This window comes from Poecilia formosa, unplaced genomic scaffold (assembly GCF_000485575.1).
Source record: "Poecilia formosa unplaced genomic scaffold, Poecilia_formosa-5.1.2 Scaffold256, whole genome shotgun sequence".
Taxonomy (NCBI): Eukaryota; Metazoa; Chordata; class Actinopteri; order Cyprinodontiformes; family Poeciliidae; genus Poecilia; species Poecilia formosa.
In genome coordinates, this window is record NW_006800195.1 from 169,221 (window position 1) to 185,141 (window position 15,921).

The 15,921-nt window shown below is 44.0% G+C and overlaps 3 protein-coding genes across 7 annotated transcripts in view; 2 read left to right on the plus strand and 1 right to left on the minus strand.

The window, feature by feature from the left end:
- tmc6b (transmembrane channel-like 6b) overlaps window positions 1–1,683 on the plus strand; it is a 20,485-nt gene extending 18,802 nt beyond the window's left edge. For 3 of the 4 annotated variants that reach the window (XM_007570162.2, XM_007570161.2, XM_007570160.2), the window contains exons 20-21: window positions 341–427; window positions 1,124–1,683. In XM_007570162.2, coding sequence (XP_007570224.1) covers window positions 341–427; window positions 1,124–1,144 — 108 coding nt within the window. In that variant the 3' untranslated portion in view covers window positions 1,145–1,683. The remainder of the gene's footprint in view (window positions 1–340; window positions 428–1,123) is intronic. The other variant, XM_007570164.2, reaches the window with a different exon arrangement.
- Window positions 1,436–12,659, minus strand: notum1b (notum, palmitoleoyl-protein carboxylesterase b). The gene is made up of 11 exons (XM_007570166.2): window positions 11,269–12,659; window positions 9,665–9,717; window positions 9,462–9,557; window positions 9,023–9,083; window positions 7,783–7,841; window positions 5,556–5,658; window positions 5,283–5,474; window positions 5,097–5,194; window positions 4,872–5,019; window positions 4,738–4,785; window positions 1,436–4,021 (listed from the first exon to the last, which is right to left on the minus strand). Exons 1-11 carry the CDS (start codon window positions 11,622–11,624, stop codon window positions 3,697–3,699), a joined length of 1,539 nt encoding a protein of 512 aa, XP_007570228.1. The 5' UTR covers window positions 11,625–12,659; the 3' UTR covers window positions 1,436–3,696.
- Window positions 12,660–13,393: 734 nt separating this feature from the next.
- aspscr1 (ASPSCR1 tether for SLC2A4, UBX domain containing) overlaps window positions 13,394–15,921 on the plus strand; it is a 25,578-nt gene continuing 23,050 nt past the window's right edge. The window contains exons 1-3 of one of the 2 annotated variants that reach the window (XM_007570169.2): window positions 13,394–13,611; window positions 15,384–15,519; window positions 15,751–15,806. In XM_007570169.2, the coding sequence (XP_007570231.1) occupies window positions 13,439–13,611; window positions 15,384–15,519; window positions 15,751–15,806 (365 nt within the window). In that variant the 5' untranslated portion in view covers window positions 13,394–13,438. Of the gene's footprint in view, window positions 13,612–15,383; window positions 15,520–15,750; window positions 15,807–15,921 lie in introns of those variants that run through there. The other variant, XM_016680802.1, reaches the window with a different exon arrangement.

The window sequence follows — 15,921 nt, forward strand, 5'->3', positions numbered from 1 at the left end:
ACCCTTTTCCTAACCCTAACCATCACATACCTAACCCTAACCCTACCCTAAACCTAACCCTAACCACCTAACCCTAACCAAAACTCAATTCATACCTTAGCCCTAACTCTGACCCCTGACCCAAAAACAGGGTTTCCCCTTGTGGGGACCAGGCTCAGGTCCCCACGAGGAGCGATTGGTCCCCACAACGTAGCATATGTCAGGAAAATCGTCCCCACAAGGTATTACAAACAAACGCACACACACACACACACCTCTGTTCTCAGTCCAGTTAACTAGTAAGACAGTGAACGGTCCAGACTCACTCATGCTCCCCGTTTTCTTTCATTACTCTGTGCAGGAGGGAGAAGACAAAAAGTTCCTAATTACTCGGCTTCAGTCTGTCCACGAGCGCAAACGGACCCCAGCGAGGAATCTCCCAAGCCAGGTCAGTCTGTGGATTGCAGAACGACGGGCTTGTGTGGATCCTGTTGCTGCTGTTGGGCACATTTCGACTATGGATCCCTGAAGATTTAATTTCCTAGAATCGTCCCTAATTAGTTGACAGGATGGGAGAAAAATAAAAGCCTGCTGAAAATGATCTCAGAGTTTTCCCAGGATAAATGTTGGTGGTTCCTAAAAACATGGGAAGTGTAATAATCTGGGATTATTTGCGAGTCTGATTTGAATCAGCTCTGTTACAGACTTTAGGGAAAGCGCGTTTCTTCTGAACAACATTAATCTGGACACGTGGATTTAATCTGACAGCTCTGATCTGATGGCTCACACAGCGCTGCAAACATGTGGCTGTTAATTATTTTTGGCCAGCATGCATTGCAGTACATAGCATAGAATGACAATAACTAAATACTTCACAAATACCGTGTCATTAAACCTGTGTTGTGATGCTGTCACTTTAAGATCTGAGAGAAATTTTTCCTTATGTTTTCACCACGGTCCGTTCAGCCTTGCTGCAAGTTCAGCTGTGAGTAGTAGAGTAATGCAGCTGGGTTTATCAGCTCCTGACCAGTTTGTGCACAGCAACATAAATTACCCCTACAATTGTTATCGCGCCTCCTGCTGAATGCAGAAATGAGCTTCCTGCTGCTCCTCTGATTCTGCTCACTTTCCCTGTTTTTCGCAGCTGCAGGACTCTGGATGTTGAGCTCCGCTGAGCTTCTGGAAGATGAACTTCCTCAATTGTCTGAGGAATGAATCTTCAGCCACTGGGGTTGTAACTGGGACAAAACGCAAAGACGTGATGAACTTCACGCAGCGGCGGAAGATCGATTCGGCTTTTTATATGGAGAAAACTAGCAGCACGAAACCACTGGTGAAAAAAGAAAAACAAAGAAAACATTTTATAGATAAAAGTTTTTGATGCTTTATCTGCACATCGTTACTTCCTAATAAGGTGCAGACACGACAGACTTTGTGTGTCATACTTAAGGACTTCTTTTTAACTAACTGTTCAACATCCAGATAATTTTGTATTTAATAAAGCAGAAATATTTAGATTTCATCTCCTTTTTAAGAAGCACTTTTTCTACCAACTGTGAACTATTTTCTGTTCCTCATCCAAATATTTCATTAGTTTTCATTGGTAAACTTTGGGTTTTCTGGGTGTGTTGGTGTAAATAATTTTTATTTTCTTTTTACGGTGAAATTTTCACTCTGCTTTTGTAAGTAAATTACGTTTTATTACATCGCTGTGTATCTGTATTTATTTTTGCTTAAAAAGGTGAGCAGAATACAGTTTATGAAAATACCTTTCTTTTAAAAAACAAAACAGTAATGGACCCACAAGTATTCATTACAAACATGCAAATAAAAAGTAGACTTAATACAGAAATGTCCCAGATTTTGAGCAATAAAAAAAATAAATAGTACAGTGAACTGTAGGCACAAGAACAGAGTTACATTTTGTTTTTATTAGTAAATAATTCCCATAAAATTATTTTTGTTTTACATGGAGAAAAAGCAGCACATTTAGTGAGCAGAGGAATCGGCGTCATTTCTGGCCCGCCTCGTTCCCCTTGACCACAGCATACTGGGAACGTCCACGTCAAACTGGGAATGGTTTCCAGTCCGGTGGTTTCCCGTTGGAACCCCTCAGGCTGCTGTCATTGTCGTTTTACCTCTACATGAGGGCGTGAAGTTCAGGTTATTGCATATACTGGTGTCTCCCAATTAATAAAATGTTTCTTTTACTGCAGTATTTCTTTTCAAAGAGTGAAACTCATCTTCTGTAGAGAGTGGTGCATTTCCAGCATTCGTTTCTGTTAGTTTTCCCGATTGTGGCTCACAGATGTGAAAACCCAAGATCAATTTCTCAGAAAATCTGAATGGAACATGAGATCAATAAAACATATTTTCAATACAGAAATATATTTTATGTTATGGCCAGTTTTGCAGCAGACATTCATGCTCTACAAGGAAACCAAAGAGGTCAGTGCTAAAGAAGCTGGCACAAACATATTATTGGAAAGTTTATCGGAAGGAAAAGCTGTGGAAGTAAGAAGAGAACGACAGAGAGAAGTGCAGCTTGTTAGGATTGTGAAGCAGAGGGTCTGTTCATTCTCAAAATGTCTTAAATTCATGTTTCTATAAATAAAGCCTTAAAAGTTTTCGAATTAATTGGAAAAAAAAACTAAGTTGGTCTCAAATGTTAGTTGTATGTTGTGAAAGGAATATTTGTTCTGTGTAGTTTTCTGTTTTCTCAGTAATTTACCGTTACCCAAAGCTGAATTGCATGCAGACATGGTCACCGCGTTCTGTGACTCGAGGCGGTTGCAGCTAGCGGTAACTAGCTGCTAAAGCTAGCTAACTTTTTAACGTCCAATGTGGCTCAGTGCAAATTTATCACCAGTTGGCTGGATGAAGTTCATCTTACCCAGTGGCTCACTTCTGTTGCAAACGCATACAATTTATTCTATTTCTGTCCTGACATAGGTCTTAAATCTAAGTCAAGGTGGTCTTAAAAAGTCTTAATTTTGGGTTGGTGAAACCTGCAGAAACCTGCTGAAGTCAAGAGTCAACGCAGCCTCTGCCAGGAAGTCTTGGGGCATTTCATGCTTCCTTCTGCTCGGTCTTTATGGAGATGCTGATTTCATTTTCCAGCAGAACTTGGCGCCTGTCCAAACTGCCAGCGGCACCAAAAGCTGGACCAGTGACCATGCTGTTCCTGTTCTTGATTGGCCAGCAAACTCCCCTGACCTTTAACCTCCTAGAGAATCTATGTAATGTCGAGACGGAGATGAATGGGTTGTTAAAGCAACCTGACCCTCCGTTAGAACCTCCTACATGCTGCGCCGCATTGATGCAGTAGTTCATGCAAAAGGAAACGGGAAAGAAGGAAACACTTGCAATCCATCACTGACTAACGAATGTGTGGAATGAGTTTCATTCTTTGGATTACTGAAATAAATTAACTTTTACATTGAGACGCTCCTGCGTTACGCTCGCTGTAGCCGCCTCCTCTGAGTTGGAGTGTATCTACGCTGATCCCATGTGAAGCTTCCCAACAGCTCAAACTTTCTGGTTTGGTTGTACGCGACTTACACGTCTTCAAAATAAACAAGGCACTTGTGAATGTTCACATTGTTCAGTTTGTCACCAAGACATCAACGTAAGAAGAGGCTCTTATTTCATCCATGTGCTCATAAAGACTGGCCTCCAGCAACTACAACTGCGCTCGTTTAGCTACGACCAGGCAGCTCAGCTTCCATTACTGAGCATGCCCAGTAGCCTCTTGGCGTCCATTCCCTGCTGCTGGGCCATCTTCTGCACGTCGAAGCCCATGTGCTTCAGGAACTGGACCACGGTCATCTCCTGTCCCGTCAGCTGGTCTCTGATGGTCGGGCAGGACGGGTTGCAGTGCGGCCAGGGGCAGCTGTCCACCAGATGAAGGGGGCATCCCCTCGACGGGGGGGTCCGGTGCTTCTTCAGGCCGTGGCTGCTGTTGGTGCTCTGGAGGCTCCGGTCCCAGCAGTGGAGCGCTCTGGGCAGGGACGTGCCTTTCACCTGAATGTCCATCCAGTGCCTGCACGAGACAAAAGAAAAGACTTAAACCAGGGGTTTTCAACGTTTAGGAGAACTACCCCCCAACTGCACCCCCTCTCCCAGCCTAGTCGGGTCGAGCTGTAGGTTGTCTGCAGTGGCGAGAAAAATGTGTGGAGGAAAGCAGGCGAACTTTTCATGCCAAAGAACACCGACTGTCAAGCATGGTGGTGGCAGCATCATGCTAAAGGCCTAGCTGCTGTCAGTGCTAGCAGTTGCATTTAGGGCTGAAACGATTAATCGATTGAAATAATCATCAACTAATTTAATAATCGATTCATCGTCAGAGTATACACTCAAAAACGGTTAATTTGATAAGAACAACATATTAAAAGCTGTAATTAAGCCAAAACTGTTTAAAGTATCTGCACATATTATATTTAAGATAAAGATAACTTTGTCTTTAAATATGTTTAACCCTCTAGTGTTAGTTTTAGTACAAACTCACTAAAAGAATGCTATGTTATTGCATTTTAGGCAATAAAATGTTTACTTTCATAATTAAATTTTTTTATTGTTTATTTGGGTCTTTTAATGTATTCCTAATATTGCATAAAATAGGCTTAGGCGATTAAAAGAAAAATCTGTAGCAATTTCTTTTATCCGATTAATCGATTAATTGTCATAACTGATTACTAAAATAATAGTGGCGTCGCTCAAAAAGGGCGGAACGATGAAAATGACGACGTTCTTACTTACGTCCTGGTGATGAGTTCGTGAGACAGACAGGCTGGAGCAAACGTGGCTCTGCCAATCAGAAACACAGCAGCCCGTTAGAAACCTTCTCCGCATTCGGCCAGTTTCTGCCTGCGCGGAGCGTGTGCAGCTCTTACGGTACGTCTCGCAGCGTGCTCCTCAGCTCCTGACCCAGGTTCTGGATGTACCTCCACTGGGCCTCGTGAAGGGGCTGCCCGGTCAGGTGGATGTTATCCACGGTCAGCTGAGCCTCGTCAAACAGCCACTGGACCACGAACACCGGGCCTGCGCGGTACGGACCGGGGGTCAGACTGCCGCTCTGTGTTTTACGGAGAGGTTCGGGGGTTTGTGTTGCGACTCACTTTTCAGCGTCGGGTAGACTTTATATCCAAAGAAGCAGCTCCACTCCTCCTCTACGTGAGCCTGCCTGCAGCTCTCTGGTACCAGTCCACCCCAGTACCTGCAAAAAACCCCAAAAAAAACACAAACGAAGTTACCACCGCTTTGAGGCGTCGCCATCTCCTCTCTGCTACAACTCCATCGCTGACCTGACGCCTCTCTTTATGGCCTCAGTGGGGGCGCAGCTGACGGTGTCCAGGCAGTCGGTGGCCTTGTACTGTTTGTTGTCCAGGAACCACCCGGAGTCGACCAGGCCCCTGACCTGCACCCCCCTGTGGCTCGCCGCCTGCAGCTGCTCGGCGACGCGGTCCACGTTCAGCAGGACGCCGGTACCGCCCGCACTGGGGACACCCAGAGAGAGTGCTCAGAGGGAGAAACTGCAGCATGGAGGGAAAAATAAAACGGGCCTCTGGTGGACTGACCTGCTGCCTGCCAGGAGCAGAACCTTGGCTTTGTCCAGACCTTTAGTCAGCAGCTCCTTCACCACCTCCTTGATAATCAGAGAGCCCATGAAGGCATAATCACCTGAGAACAGATGGATACAACGTGATTATTCATTTACTGACCGTCAGACAAAGGCCAGACTACTGTAGGTTTATGTGTTTTCCAGGGACATTGTATCACTTTATAGCACAATCAAGTAAATATGTTACCTTCACATAACAAGCAAGTCTTAAAAGAAATTTTGATTTGCAATGTGACATCTTGAAATTGGGCCCCCGTCTCTTTAAGAAGCTACTTCTCTTTCCGACACCACGATTTCGTCACATCAGTGCTTCTCTATTGAGCCTTTAACAGCCATTTTTAAAAGGTGTTGAGCTGAGCTGCAGTTCATATGACGAGCTCAGCAGTTGCACATTTCCACCAGTTGTTTGCTAATTGCTGCTGCCGCTAGTCTGGAGGAGCTGGATGGGGGAGAGGCGCTGTGCGTATGTTTTTGATGAGGGAATAACATTATAATATGATTTACAACTCAGAATATTACCTATACACACACCCTCACTAATATTTAGTTACATAGTAACTACAGCCTTTCCACAGTCATCAGCGACAGCTGGATGTTTGTTTTTCTTGGTGGAGTTTGTGTTGGTTTTATCCATGTACTCCTGCTTTAAGGCGTCGTTTTGAAATCTTTAAACCAGATGGAGGTTGAAGTTTGACCTTAGACTAAATTATTCATTTCAAAAGCAGGTTTGATGTGAGGTTGGGGTCAATGTTCTGTTACGACACACAACTGTGTCCAAGCACAAACCAAATAGCTGTAAAAGTATTTGAAAGAAGTTCTCATGAAATCCACCAATGCCACCGAAGGAGAGACGAAACCTCAGCATGACACCACCACCACCATGCTTAGGTGGAGAGCCTCTTCCAGCTGTAACCGTTATCGCTACGGCCAAACAGCAGAGTCGCCGTCTCGCATGATTGTAAAGAATTTTTCAAGAAATGATGAGGGTTTTCTGTGGGTTTAGCTGCAGCCTTCAGCTCAGCTTAAAGCTTCGGCTCAGTTTTCTTCTTCCTGGAAATGCTTAACCTGGTGAGACTGAAAGGTTCAGACAGGCGCTCCAAACTTTGAGTTATGTCAGAAGATTGATGGCTGATGACTTGCCGATGGAGGCGTGTGTGGAGTACAGAAAGTCGACAAGTAATTCAAACTAGTTCACCAAGTCGTTGTTCATTTGTAAACTAAATCTTTGAAAAACTCTGAAACGATCATGACTGTGATGAGTTCATGTGAACTTCTGATCTAAACTGATAATTTAATACTGATAAAATGCACCTTTGGCGTCCCGTTTTCTTCACAGAGATTCATCCAGAAAGCTTTGCACGCCTTTCCTGTAAAAGATTTCCCTCCCCCTCGTTCTTTTTAATGATTAAATCAAACCATGTTGGATTGCTAGGATGTAGATCCCTTTCAAATCCTCTACTGGGTCCAGTCCTTCCTGTTTGTTTGTAGACGCTTCTTTGATTTCGTTCTGGACTTTCTGCTTCAAGTTGAAATCTTATTAAAACGTTAAGATATGACGCCAGTTTTTTTTGTTTTTTTTTTTGCTTCCGATGACTCTGCAACAGATTTTCACTTCGGCTTGTTATTTATCTGCGTCCGTCATCGTCTTGACCCCGAAAACGATTCGCGAGCTCGTGTAAAAATACAAAACGTCTCTGCTGTGCAACGCGGCTGCAGGGATGGATGGCATTAGTCAGTGGGTGGTCGGCTTCCTTCTCGAGGACTTTCCACAGGAGTCGTGCCCAAAAAGTTCAAGCTTCTTTCGCCAGATCAGATGATTTTTGTATCTTATGGTCTAAAAAGTCACTCTGGTGCTTTTTTGGCAGCCTTTTAAAGGACTTTCATATCCCCTTTAATGAGAAAATAGCTCCAATCTGGGCAGTAAAGGCCAAAATACTGGAGTGTTCATGTTTCCAATTTCCACAAAGTAACAGAAGTATCCTTTCCCAGATTTGTGCCTCAGCAGAATCCCGTCTCACAGATCTACAAACACCCCGCTCTCTGAAACGGATAAAAACAATCAGATCTACCTTTTTTTCTTTCTTTCTTGTTGTGGCTTCCAAAAAACAAACCCACAAATGGGGGCCGGAGGGGCGAAAGTACACCTCAGAAAACTGTGATTGATCTAATTTACAGGGTCTTACTGTGCTCGGTCTTTGGCGTGGCTCCACTCCACACGTCGCTGGAGCAATAAGGAATAAAACTGCAGGAAACGGCAAATAAAACTCTGTTAGGGCAAAACATCTGGATTTAAAGGTCATCAGTTTGCTGATGCTGACAAACGTGCAGCTGTAATGCAGTCTGACTGTCGGACAGTAAACTGGAGGATGTGTTTATAAGTGTGTCCCACGGGCCAAGTTTTAATAGATGCTGGCGGTGGACAAATTGCTGAAAGTAAACTCTTCCCTTTGTCGCTGTTGTTTCTTTATAACAGCTGCAGCTGTGTTCTTTGTTTGCTACCTTAACAATCTGCTCTACCAAAGTAAATGCAACACGACCCACCGTATTGTTTGCCAAAGCTGTAGGAACAAAACACGTGCAAAAAAAGAAACAAAAAAATAAAATATATTTTTTGGATGAAATAATCAGTCTTTTCTTGGACAGTTGCAATTTTGGGTTTTTACTGAGGTCTGATTCCAATTCTGACGACTATTAAGGATTATAACGTTTAAAATATAAAAAAAAAAAAAAACTTGCATTGCATTACATTCTTGGACTGAAGAAGCAGTTTTACATCCAGCAGAAGATGAAAGGATTACAAGATTATTCTCTCGCATGAAAGCGTACGTCTGCATTTGGATTATGTTAAACTCAAACAAGGTGCGTTACAGTACATGAAGGTAGTTGGTGTGAAATGTTTAGTGACTGAAATTGGTTGGGGTTAAAAAAATCAGCCAGCATGCCTAGGTGGGACCCATGTGGGGGAAAGAAGGGCTGATATATGGGTCCCACATGGGTTTGCCCATGTAGGGCCACAGCCCACATGGCTGCTACATGGGCCCTAAATGGACAAACCAATGTGGGCCACCACCATATAGGGCCCATGTGGGCTCTGGCCCTACATGGGCCCTAAATGGACAAACCCATGTGGGCCACCACCATATAGGGCCCATGTGGGCTCTGGCCCTACCCATGTAGGGCCATCATGGAACCCGCGGACAAATCCATATGGGACCCATATGGCCTGCCCTCCTTTTCCCCACATGGGGCCCACCTAGGCATGCTGGCAGGGGGACCTGCCAAACGTCTGGTGTTGATCTCTGGCCAGCTGCTTTTTTTTTTTTTCCATCTCCAGTAAATTTCACTCTTTAGTAATTAAGGTATAAATAGTTTTCTCTTCCGATTGGAAATGGGCAGAAAGAGGAAACACAAAGAAACTCTTACACCATGTTGGCGTTCCACCAGTGAGGGTTTTCCTCTGGCTCTGGAGACAGGATTCCTGTTCCTGTGAAGACAGAAAACGGATGAACGGGAGGATCACGGTCGGCACAAGTCTGGATACTCATTTGCGTCTTTGTGGATTATAATGAAAATGTTTTTGATTGAAGTACGTATAAGCCAATAACTTTTTTCCCCGCTTTGGCCACTGAATACATGCAGGCGCTGAAGATTTCCACAGAATCCCTGGTGGGAATTAAGAAGGAATTCAGTGAAAGTTTGGCTTTCAGGGATCAACTCAAACGCGAAACGCAAACACTTCCATGAATCCAGACCATTCAGGAGACCCCTCCCCATCCCTCCCTCCTGTGCCTGGAAAAGCTGCGTGAGCGCATAAAACACGACGCAACTGGGGTCATGCACTGATGCAGCGACGGACTCGTACCTCTTCTGCTCTGTGGCCACTTGGTGGAGCTCATCAGATTCCTCATGGTCTCATATCGGCTGCTGCAGGTCTGTTTGTTGAAGCAGTACCACCCACCTGCACCAAACACACACACCACACACACACACACACACACACTGAGCTCATCAACAGGCTTCACAGGCCGACATCAGGGCGACTCTCATCCTTCGGCTCATCCTCACCTTCCAGGAAGAGAAGCCACCTCCTGCTGCCTTTGGACTCCTTGATGTAGAACCTGAACAAGAACATCAGATCAGGTAGGAAGTGACTGTGCACAAAGATGCAGCCACCTGCATCCACAGCAGTTTCCCTTTAATTTACTCTCCTCCACAGCGTATTGAGACAGTGTGTGTGTGTGTGTGTGTGTGTGTGTGTGTGTTCGCGTGTGTGCATGTGTGTCTCCATGCGCCCTGTGAGGACACACACCGATACTCTGGAGCTGTCCACACGTTAACAAGACCTGCAGGGTTAATGTTTTTTTTTTTCTTTTAAACGATAGTAGTAACATTTGAGAAACATTTCTGTGAACTCTGGAGCTAAAGTTGTATCATCATCACTACAACATGTACTCCATTTAAGAGACTCTGTAACACCACAAATGATAATGAGAAAAACAAAAATGATCCACAAAAGTGAGGACATTTTCATCATGGTTATTTTTACAGTATGGAATACAATTGGTCACATATTTATGGGCTATTATTACTAGCAAACCGAGGCATTAATATATATTTTTTGGGGGATTGTTGTGATAAGTCAATGCCCAAAGCTGTGTATTTGGGAAATTATTTACAAATGGATAACACTGTAAAAGTTTGGTGTGTATTTGTTTTCAGCCTCCTGAAAACAAATACACAGCTTTGTGACTCAATGAAGTCACCTAATCGAGTCCGTCTGTGTCTGATTTAATCTCGACATAAATCTAGATGTTCTGTGAGGGCTTCAGAAACTGCTTGGCGAAGACAACCAAGACAGCGGTGGCAGCATCATGCTGTGGGCATGCTTCTCTTCAACAGGAGCTGGGAAGCTGCTTGGGCCAGAATGGAACATGGGGAAAGACCTGAAACCTGAGGATGAGGGTCACCTTTCAGGACGACAAGGACTAAACAGTGGAACCGTTTAGATCATTTGTGAAAATGGCCCAGTCAAAGTCCAGATCCAAATCCAGTTAGGGATTTGTGACAAAACAGAAGTAGCTGTTGTGTTCAATCTGATTGATTCTGAGCAGTTTTGCAGAGAAGAATTGGTGAACAACTTAAGTGTCGATGTGTAAATCTGATAGAGACTCTCCCCAAAACACCAGCGAAGTTTTGACTCAGGTGGTTATACACAAACGCGGACAGTTTTTAAGACTTTTTTCCCCCCCGTTTTGTGTCGTGAATCTTTTCCTTTCAGCTTCAAAATGAAGAATCTAAACGAAAAAGAAGTTACATTGTGTTGGTCCGTCACATAAAATCATAATAAAATACACCGCACTCTATTGTTGTAATGTCACAAATTGTGTATATATATTTTTTATTTTTTATTTTTTTTAAATCTAGCCCTAGGTTGGTTGTGGTCCGGATGAATGAGAAGAATTTAAAACTTGGCATGGTGGGGGATGAAGGTCTCTGCTTCGCCAGTCATGGTCTCTTTGCTCTGCGCGCGCGCGCGCTGTCTCTCTAATCTGTTCCTTTGATCCATTTTGGTCACATCCGGAGTGACAGCGAAATGGGGGGGGCAGCCAGGGGAGCCCGACCACCGCAGACCGGGCGCTTGGCTCTTAAAGCATAAGCTCCTGACTCACCCCGCTGATGAGCCGTCGTTGCAGGTCACCGACAAATTACTCAAGAGGTGCAGCTTCATGTCTTGATCCAGCTTTTGCGCGGAGCAGGGGTACAGCGACTGCGCCAGGTTCTTAACCTGCACCATAAAGTTGTCCATGTTGCTCTCCACGGCTGTGAAGTCCAGTGGGAAGCTCTCCGGTCCTTCCACCCGCTGCTGCTCCGGAGTCTGCTGCTGCTGGACCCGCCGGGTCTGAGCGCGGCCGCCGCGCACTCGCCGCGCCTCCACCGGCGCGCTCATGTGGATGAAGAGCAGCAGCAGGCAGGAGCGCACCGCCGACAGGCCAGCCGAGCTTCGACACCCACCACGGCTCCTCATGGTTCTAGCTGTTACAGGGGCGTGTATGTCAGCCGGGTCCTAATCAAACACGGCATTCTACGCGGAGAGATGCGAAGTCCTGTTAAAGCGCACGGAGCCCTCCCGGAGACGACCGCTCGCTCATGGGTGGACTGAATGAGCGCAGATTATGGATCTCCATCGTTGCTTCCACATTCGCCTCCCCCGCCCAAATTTTATGCACAGAATTAGTTCGGATCACTAAATCAATCCATCTCCGCAGGGAACCTTTTAAAATCTGTTACCGGCGCAGCGTTATCTCCCTCGGGATCCAAGTCCTCCTGACCTCCAGATGAAGTTGGGTATTTATCTGAGGTCCTTCCCTCCTACCCGCCCCTCTCTCTCTCTCTTTCTCTCTCATTCTCTTTTCTCTCTCTCTGTCTCCCGCGGGCCAGTCGGTCTATGTTGTGGTTGGCTGCAGCTCCTCGCGGGGCGTCGGTCCCCACACCCTGAGCGCTCGCTCGCCGCGGCACGCCCACACGCTGGGTTTGAGTCTCGCCCTCCGTCCCTTTGATGTTGTGTCGTCACATGCTCACGCAGCCTTTGAAGTGCTGATTGAATCCGGTGTGTGAGGGGTCCGCGGCGCTGCAGCTCTGTGCACGTATTTTTAGTCTCTTTATGAGCCGAAAACGGAAACCTCACTTTTCACGTTGTTTATTGTGGGTACGATCTCGAGCTGCTGGGAGGTCAAGAGGTCACCGGACGCGTTTAGATCAAGTCAGCGGGGGTGGTGGTGGGGGGGACGAGATACGCAGATCCCTCGTCAATCATTCCTGCATGACTGTCTTATCACATGAACTAAAAATAAAATGTTTTGGTTCTTTTCGGGAAAAGTGAGCCGGAATCAATGTGTATGCTTTCCTCAATCTAATGTAGTCCTGATGCCAAAAAATGTGTCAAAAAATATTCTGTATGTCAAGATGTAATAAATCTCAAATCGTTCCATGTATCTTTGATTTTGATCATGCTAAGCATTTATATGTTGATCTAGAGCACAGGTGTCAAACTCCAGTCCTGGAGGTGCCTCTGCCCTGCAACCTTTAGATGTGTCTCTGCTGCAGCACCTGAATAGAATAATTAGGTCGTTAGCAAGGCTCTGGAGAACTGATCTACACAATAAGGAGGCAATCAAGCCATTTCATTCCAGCGTTTTGTACCTGTGGCACATCTAAAAACTGCAGGACAGCGGCCCTGGAGGACTGCAGTTTGACACCCCTGGTCTAGAGATTAATAAATGAAGGCCAATAAAGTCTCGCCTCTGAACCTTTAATTTGAAGCCAGTAATTCATAAAGCTTGCCAGTCTTTGCTCGTTGCCATTTTTTTTCTTTCACTGTTTATCCTATGCCACCGATCCCTATTAAATAAATATGTAGCGTGCATGAGAAAAGTCAGTCAGGGCCAACTAAGCAACAGAAATGCGTCCTGAGTTCTGAGCCGTACTGTTCATATAAAAATCGGTAATATTTGCAACTCCTTGTGCCCTCCTTAGAAGTGTTTTCCTGTGTGGTTAATAAGGTATTTTTGAATTAGGATTTAAATGAAATCTGCCCAGTACATCTCAGCCACTAACGGGAGCAATAATGAGATTTACTCTAAAAGACCTGCAGCTGTTGTCACGGATAAAGCCTTGACTCCTGGGGACTGAACACAAATGCACACCACTTTTGTATTATATTTTTATTTTGGAAATATTTTCAAATCGTGTGTCCTTTTCCTTTGACTTTACAATCACACTCTGCTTTTTTAAATGTTGAACATTTAAAAAAGGGACAAATATTAATGCAAGACACTTCATATGAATATTAGACTGGCTCTGCTTTTCCAGGATTCGGAAAAGGAAAAGAACAGTGAAAATCCTAAACTGCTCACACAATTAAAAATGTGTTTAGCTGAAAGAACAGTGCAGATCATTATCACCTTCGGAGTTTATCAGAACAAACATCATGTGTTTCTAAGCACCCAGGTCAGGTATGGAAAAATCACAACACACTCTCCATCCAGTGAATTTTAAAGATTCTGTCCTGCTGTGTGAGAAAGGATGCAAGTTGGTTGGTTGTTTACTCAGATGGTGACAGTTTTCTACCAGAGGTCTCTTTCTCTTTCTTCTCCTTTCTTGTTGGCTTTGTGTCTGAATGTAGACCGAGTTGTCTGTCAGTCAGTCTGTCAGTCAGTCAGTTGTTGGCCTTCACACCTCTCCGTCTGTCTGAGCCACGTGTCCCGTTGTCTTTTCGCTCCGACTCCAGCTTTGATCCGGTTTGATCCTCGCTGACAGAAAATAGCCGTGATTCTCTGGTATCAGCCCAGGTCATCTGTCAAACGTCCTCCAGTGCTTACATGAAGTCATCTGAGAAACACATTTGCTGTGTTGTGGTCGGGCCTCTGACAGGATCAGTCTTCTTCTCCTTGAAAAGCCGCTGCAAATAATTTCAAATCTCTTTTTTTCATATTCCTTTTAAATGTCCTAAAATGAGAAAAAGGAGCTTTACGCTGTCAAAGCTCTAACGCCTTGCCGATGGGTGGCTTCGGGTTTTATTAAAACAGTAAGATACACTTCAGCACCCTCTCATCAGTGGCATGGCTCTAACTGTTGTTGACATCTTAAAGTGTATTTTGACATTATAAATCTGCAAGAGAAGGGTTACAGCTTGCAGAAGTAAATTAAACATTTGTTAAATCCCCATTTGTCTTAATGTCAATGCGAAACATGTTAGACCATTTATACAGAAGATCTGAGTCGGTTTGGGGGGCTTGGAAAATTCAATTGTTTCTTATAAATATGTTTTGTTAAACAACTTTAATGTGGTAAAAAGAACTGGGTGTCTTGCAAAAGTATACGACCTTCTTGAAACCTTTCACAGTTTTTCGCTCCATAACCCCAAACTTTAATACACTTTATTGGATTCTTATGTGAGAGACCAACGCAAGTAGTGAAGTGAAAAGGAAAGATTAAAGCTTCAAAATAAGAGAAATAAAGACCTATAAAGTTTGGTGTGCCTTTGTGTTCAGCTCTTGTGAGATAATACAGGCATGCAAATTGTATTCAGAGATCGGAAGGCAGAATTTTATTCATGCACATCTCAATTGGTGACTTATAAAACAAATTTATTGCCTTGGACTTTATTTACCGTTTCAGAGTAAAGGGTGCTGAATTCAAATGCATGTAAAAATGTTCAGGTTTTTGTAAAACAAAATTGAAAACCATGTGTTCTTTTCCTACCACTTTCTTGCCCAACTATCACCTAAAAATTAACAAATTAGTTGAAGTTTGAGGATGTAGTGCAACAAAATGTGACAGGGTACTTATATACGTACTTCAACCATAGCACTGTAAGCTGTAGTCCTCTATTACCGCTTGTCTTCATCATCAAATTAGCACACTAATAAGCAATCTCAATTTCTGCTATTTTCCACAACAATGGAACTGTTGAACCTTTTTATTCTGTCTATGCTCCCAAAGTGCTCTTCTGCTGCCTCTATAAATTTAACGATTTGCAGTATTTCAACATTTGTAAATTTATTTGCCTTCAGAATAAACTGTTAGCACGTTCTTGTTGTCTTCCTGTCATGAATCACTCAGGTTAATATCTTTCCATATTTATTTGCGCTATCGGAAGCGAAACAAAAAAGAGAAAGAAAAACAAATGTTTTGAGAATACAATGTTTACTGTGAAGCAAGTTTTTCCCGGCTTGAAATGTGATTTGGTCCTTTAATTGAATTTTTTTGTGCTGTCTGTAACGAGGACAATAAAGTTGATTCAAACAAACACCGTGACGTCACTGCAAACAATGGCAGCCAGCGGTTCAGCTGTAACGGTTCTGACTCCAAACGGGAGAAGACAAACAATTAAAGTGGCTCCAAACACACCTTTGTTACAGGTAAACCCGTGTACAAGGAGCAAGCGGTGCTCTCAGGCACGCGGAGCTTTTTATTTCTATTCATGCCTGAAAACACCAGAGCGAACAGTTCTCCAGCTAGCATGCTAGGCTAACACCTGTTAGCCAGTGACAGATCAGTTTTTAGCCTTCGGGCGAATTAATTCAGCGTAACTCTGTTCATATCTGACTTATTTTGATCTGTTGCAATCCTGCTTTGTTTCCCTTTCGCAGGTATTGGAAGATGTTTGCAAAAAACATGGATTTGACCCCAATGATCACGGTTTAAAGTGAGTGTGACAATATATCTCTTCCTTTCTGATTGTCTATCTGAATTGAAAGCTATGAAGGTAGGAGCATTATAAAAATCTGATGAGATAAAGTAATTTCTAAAAATAATAATAA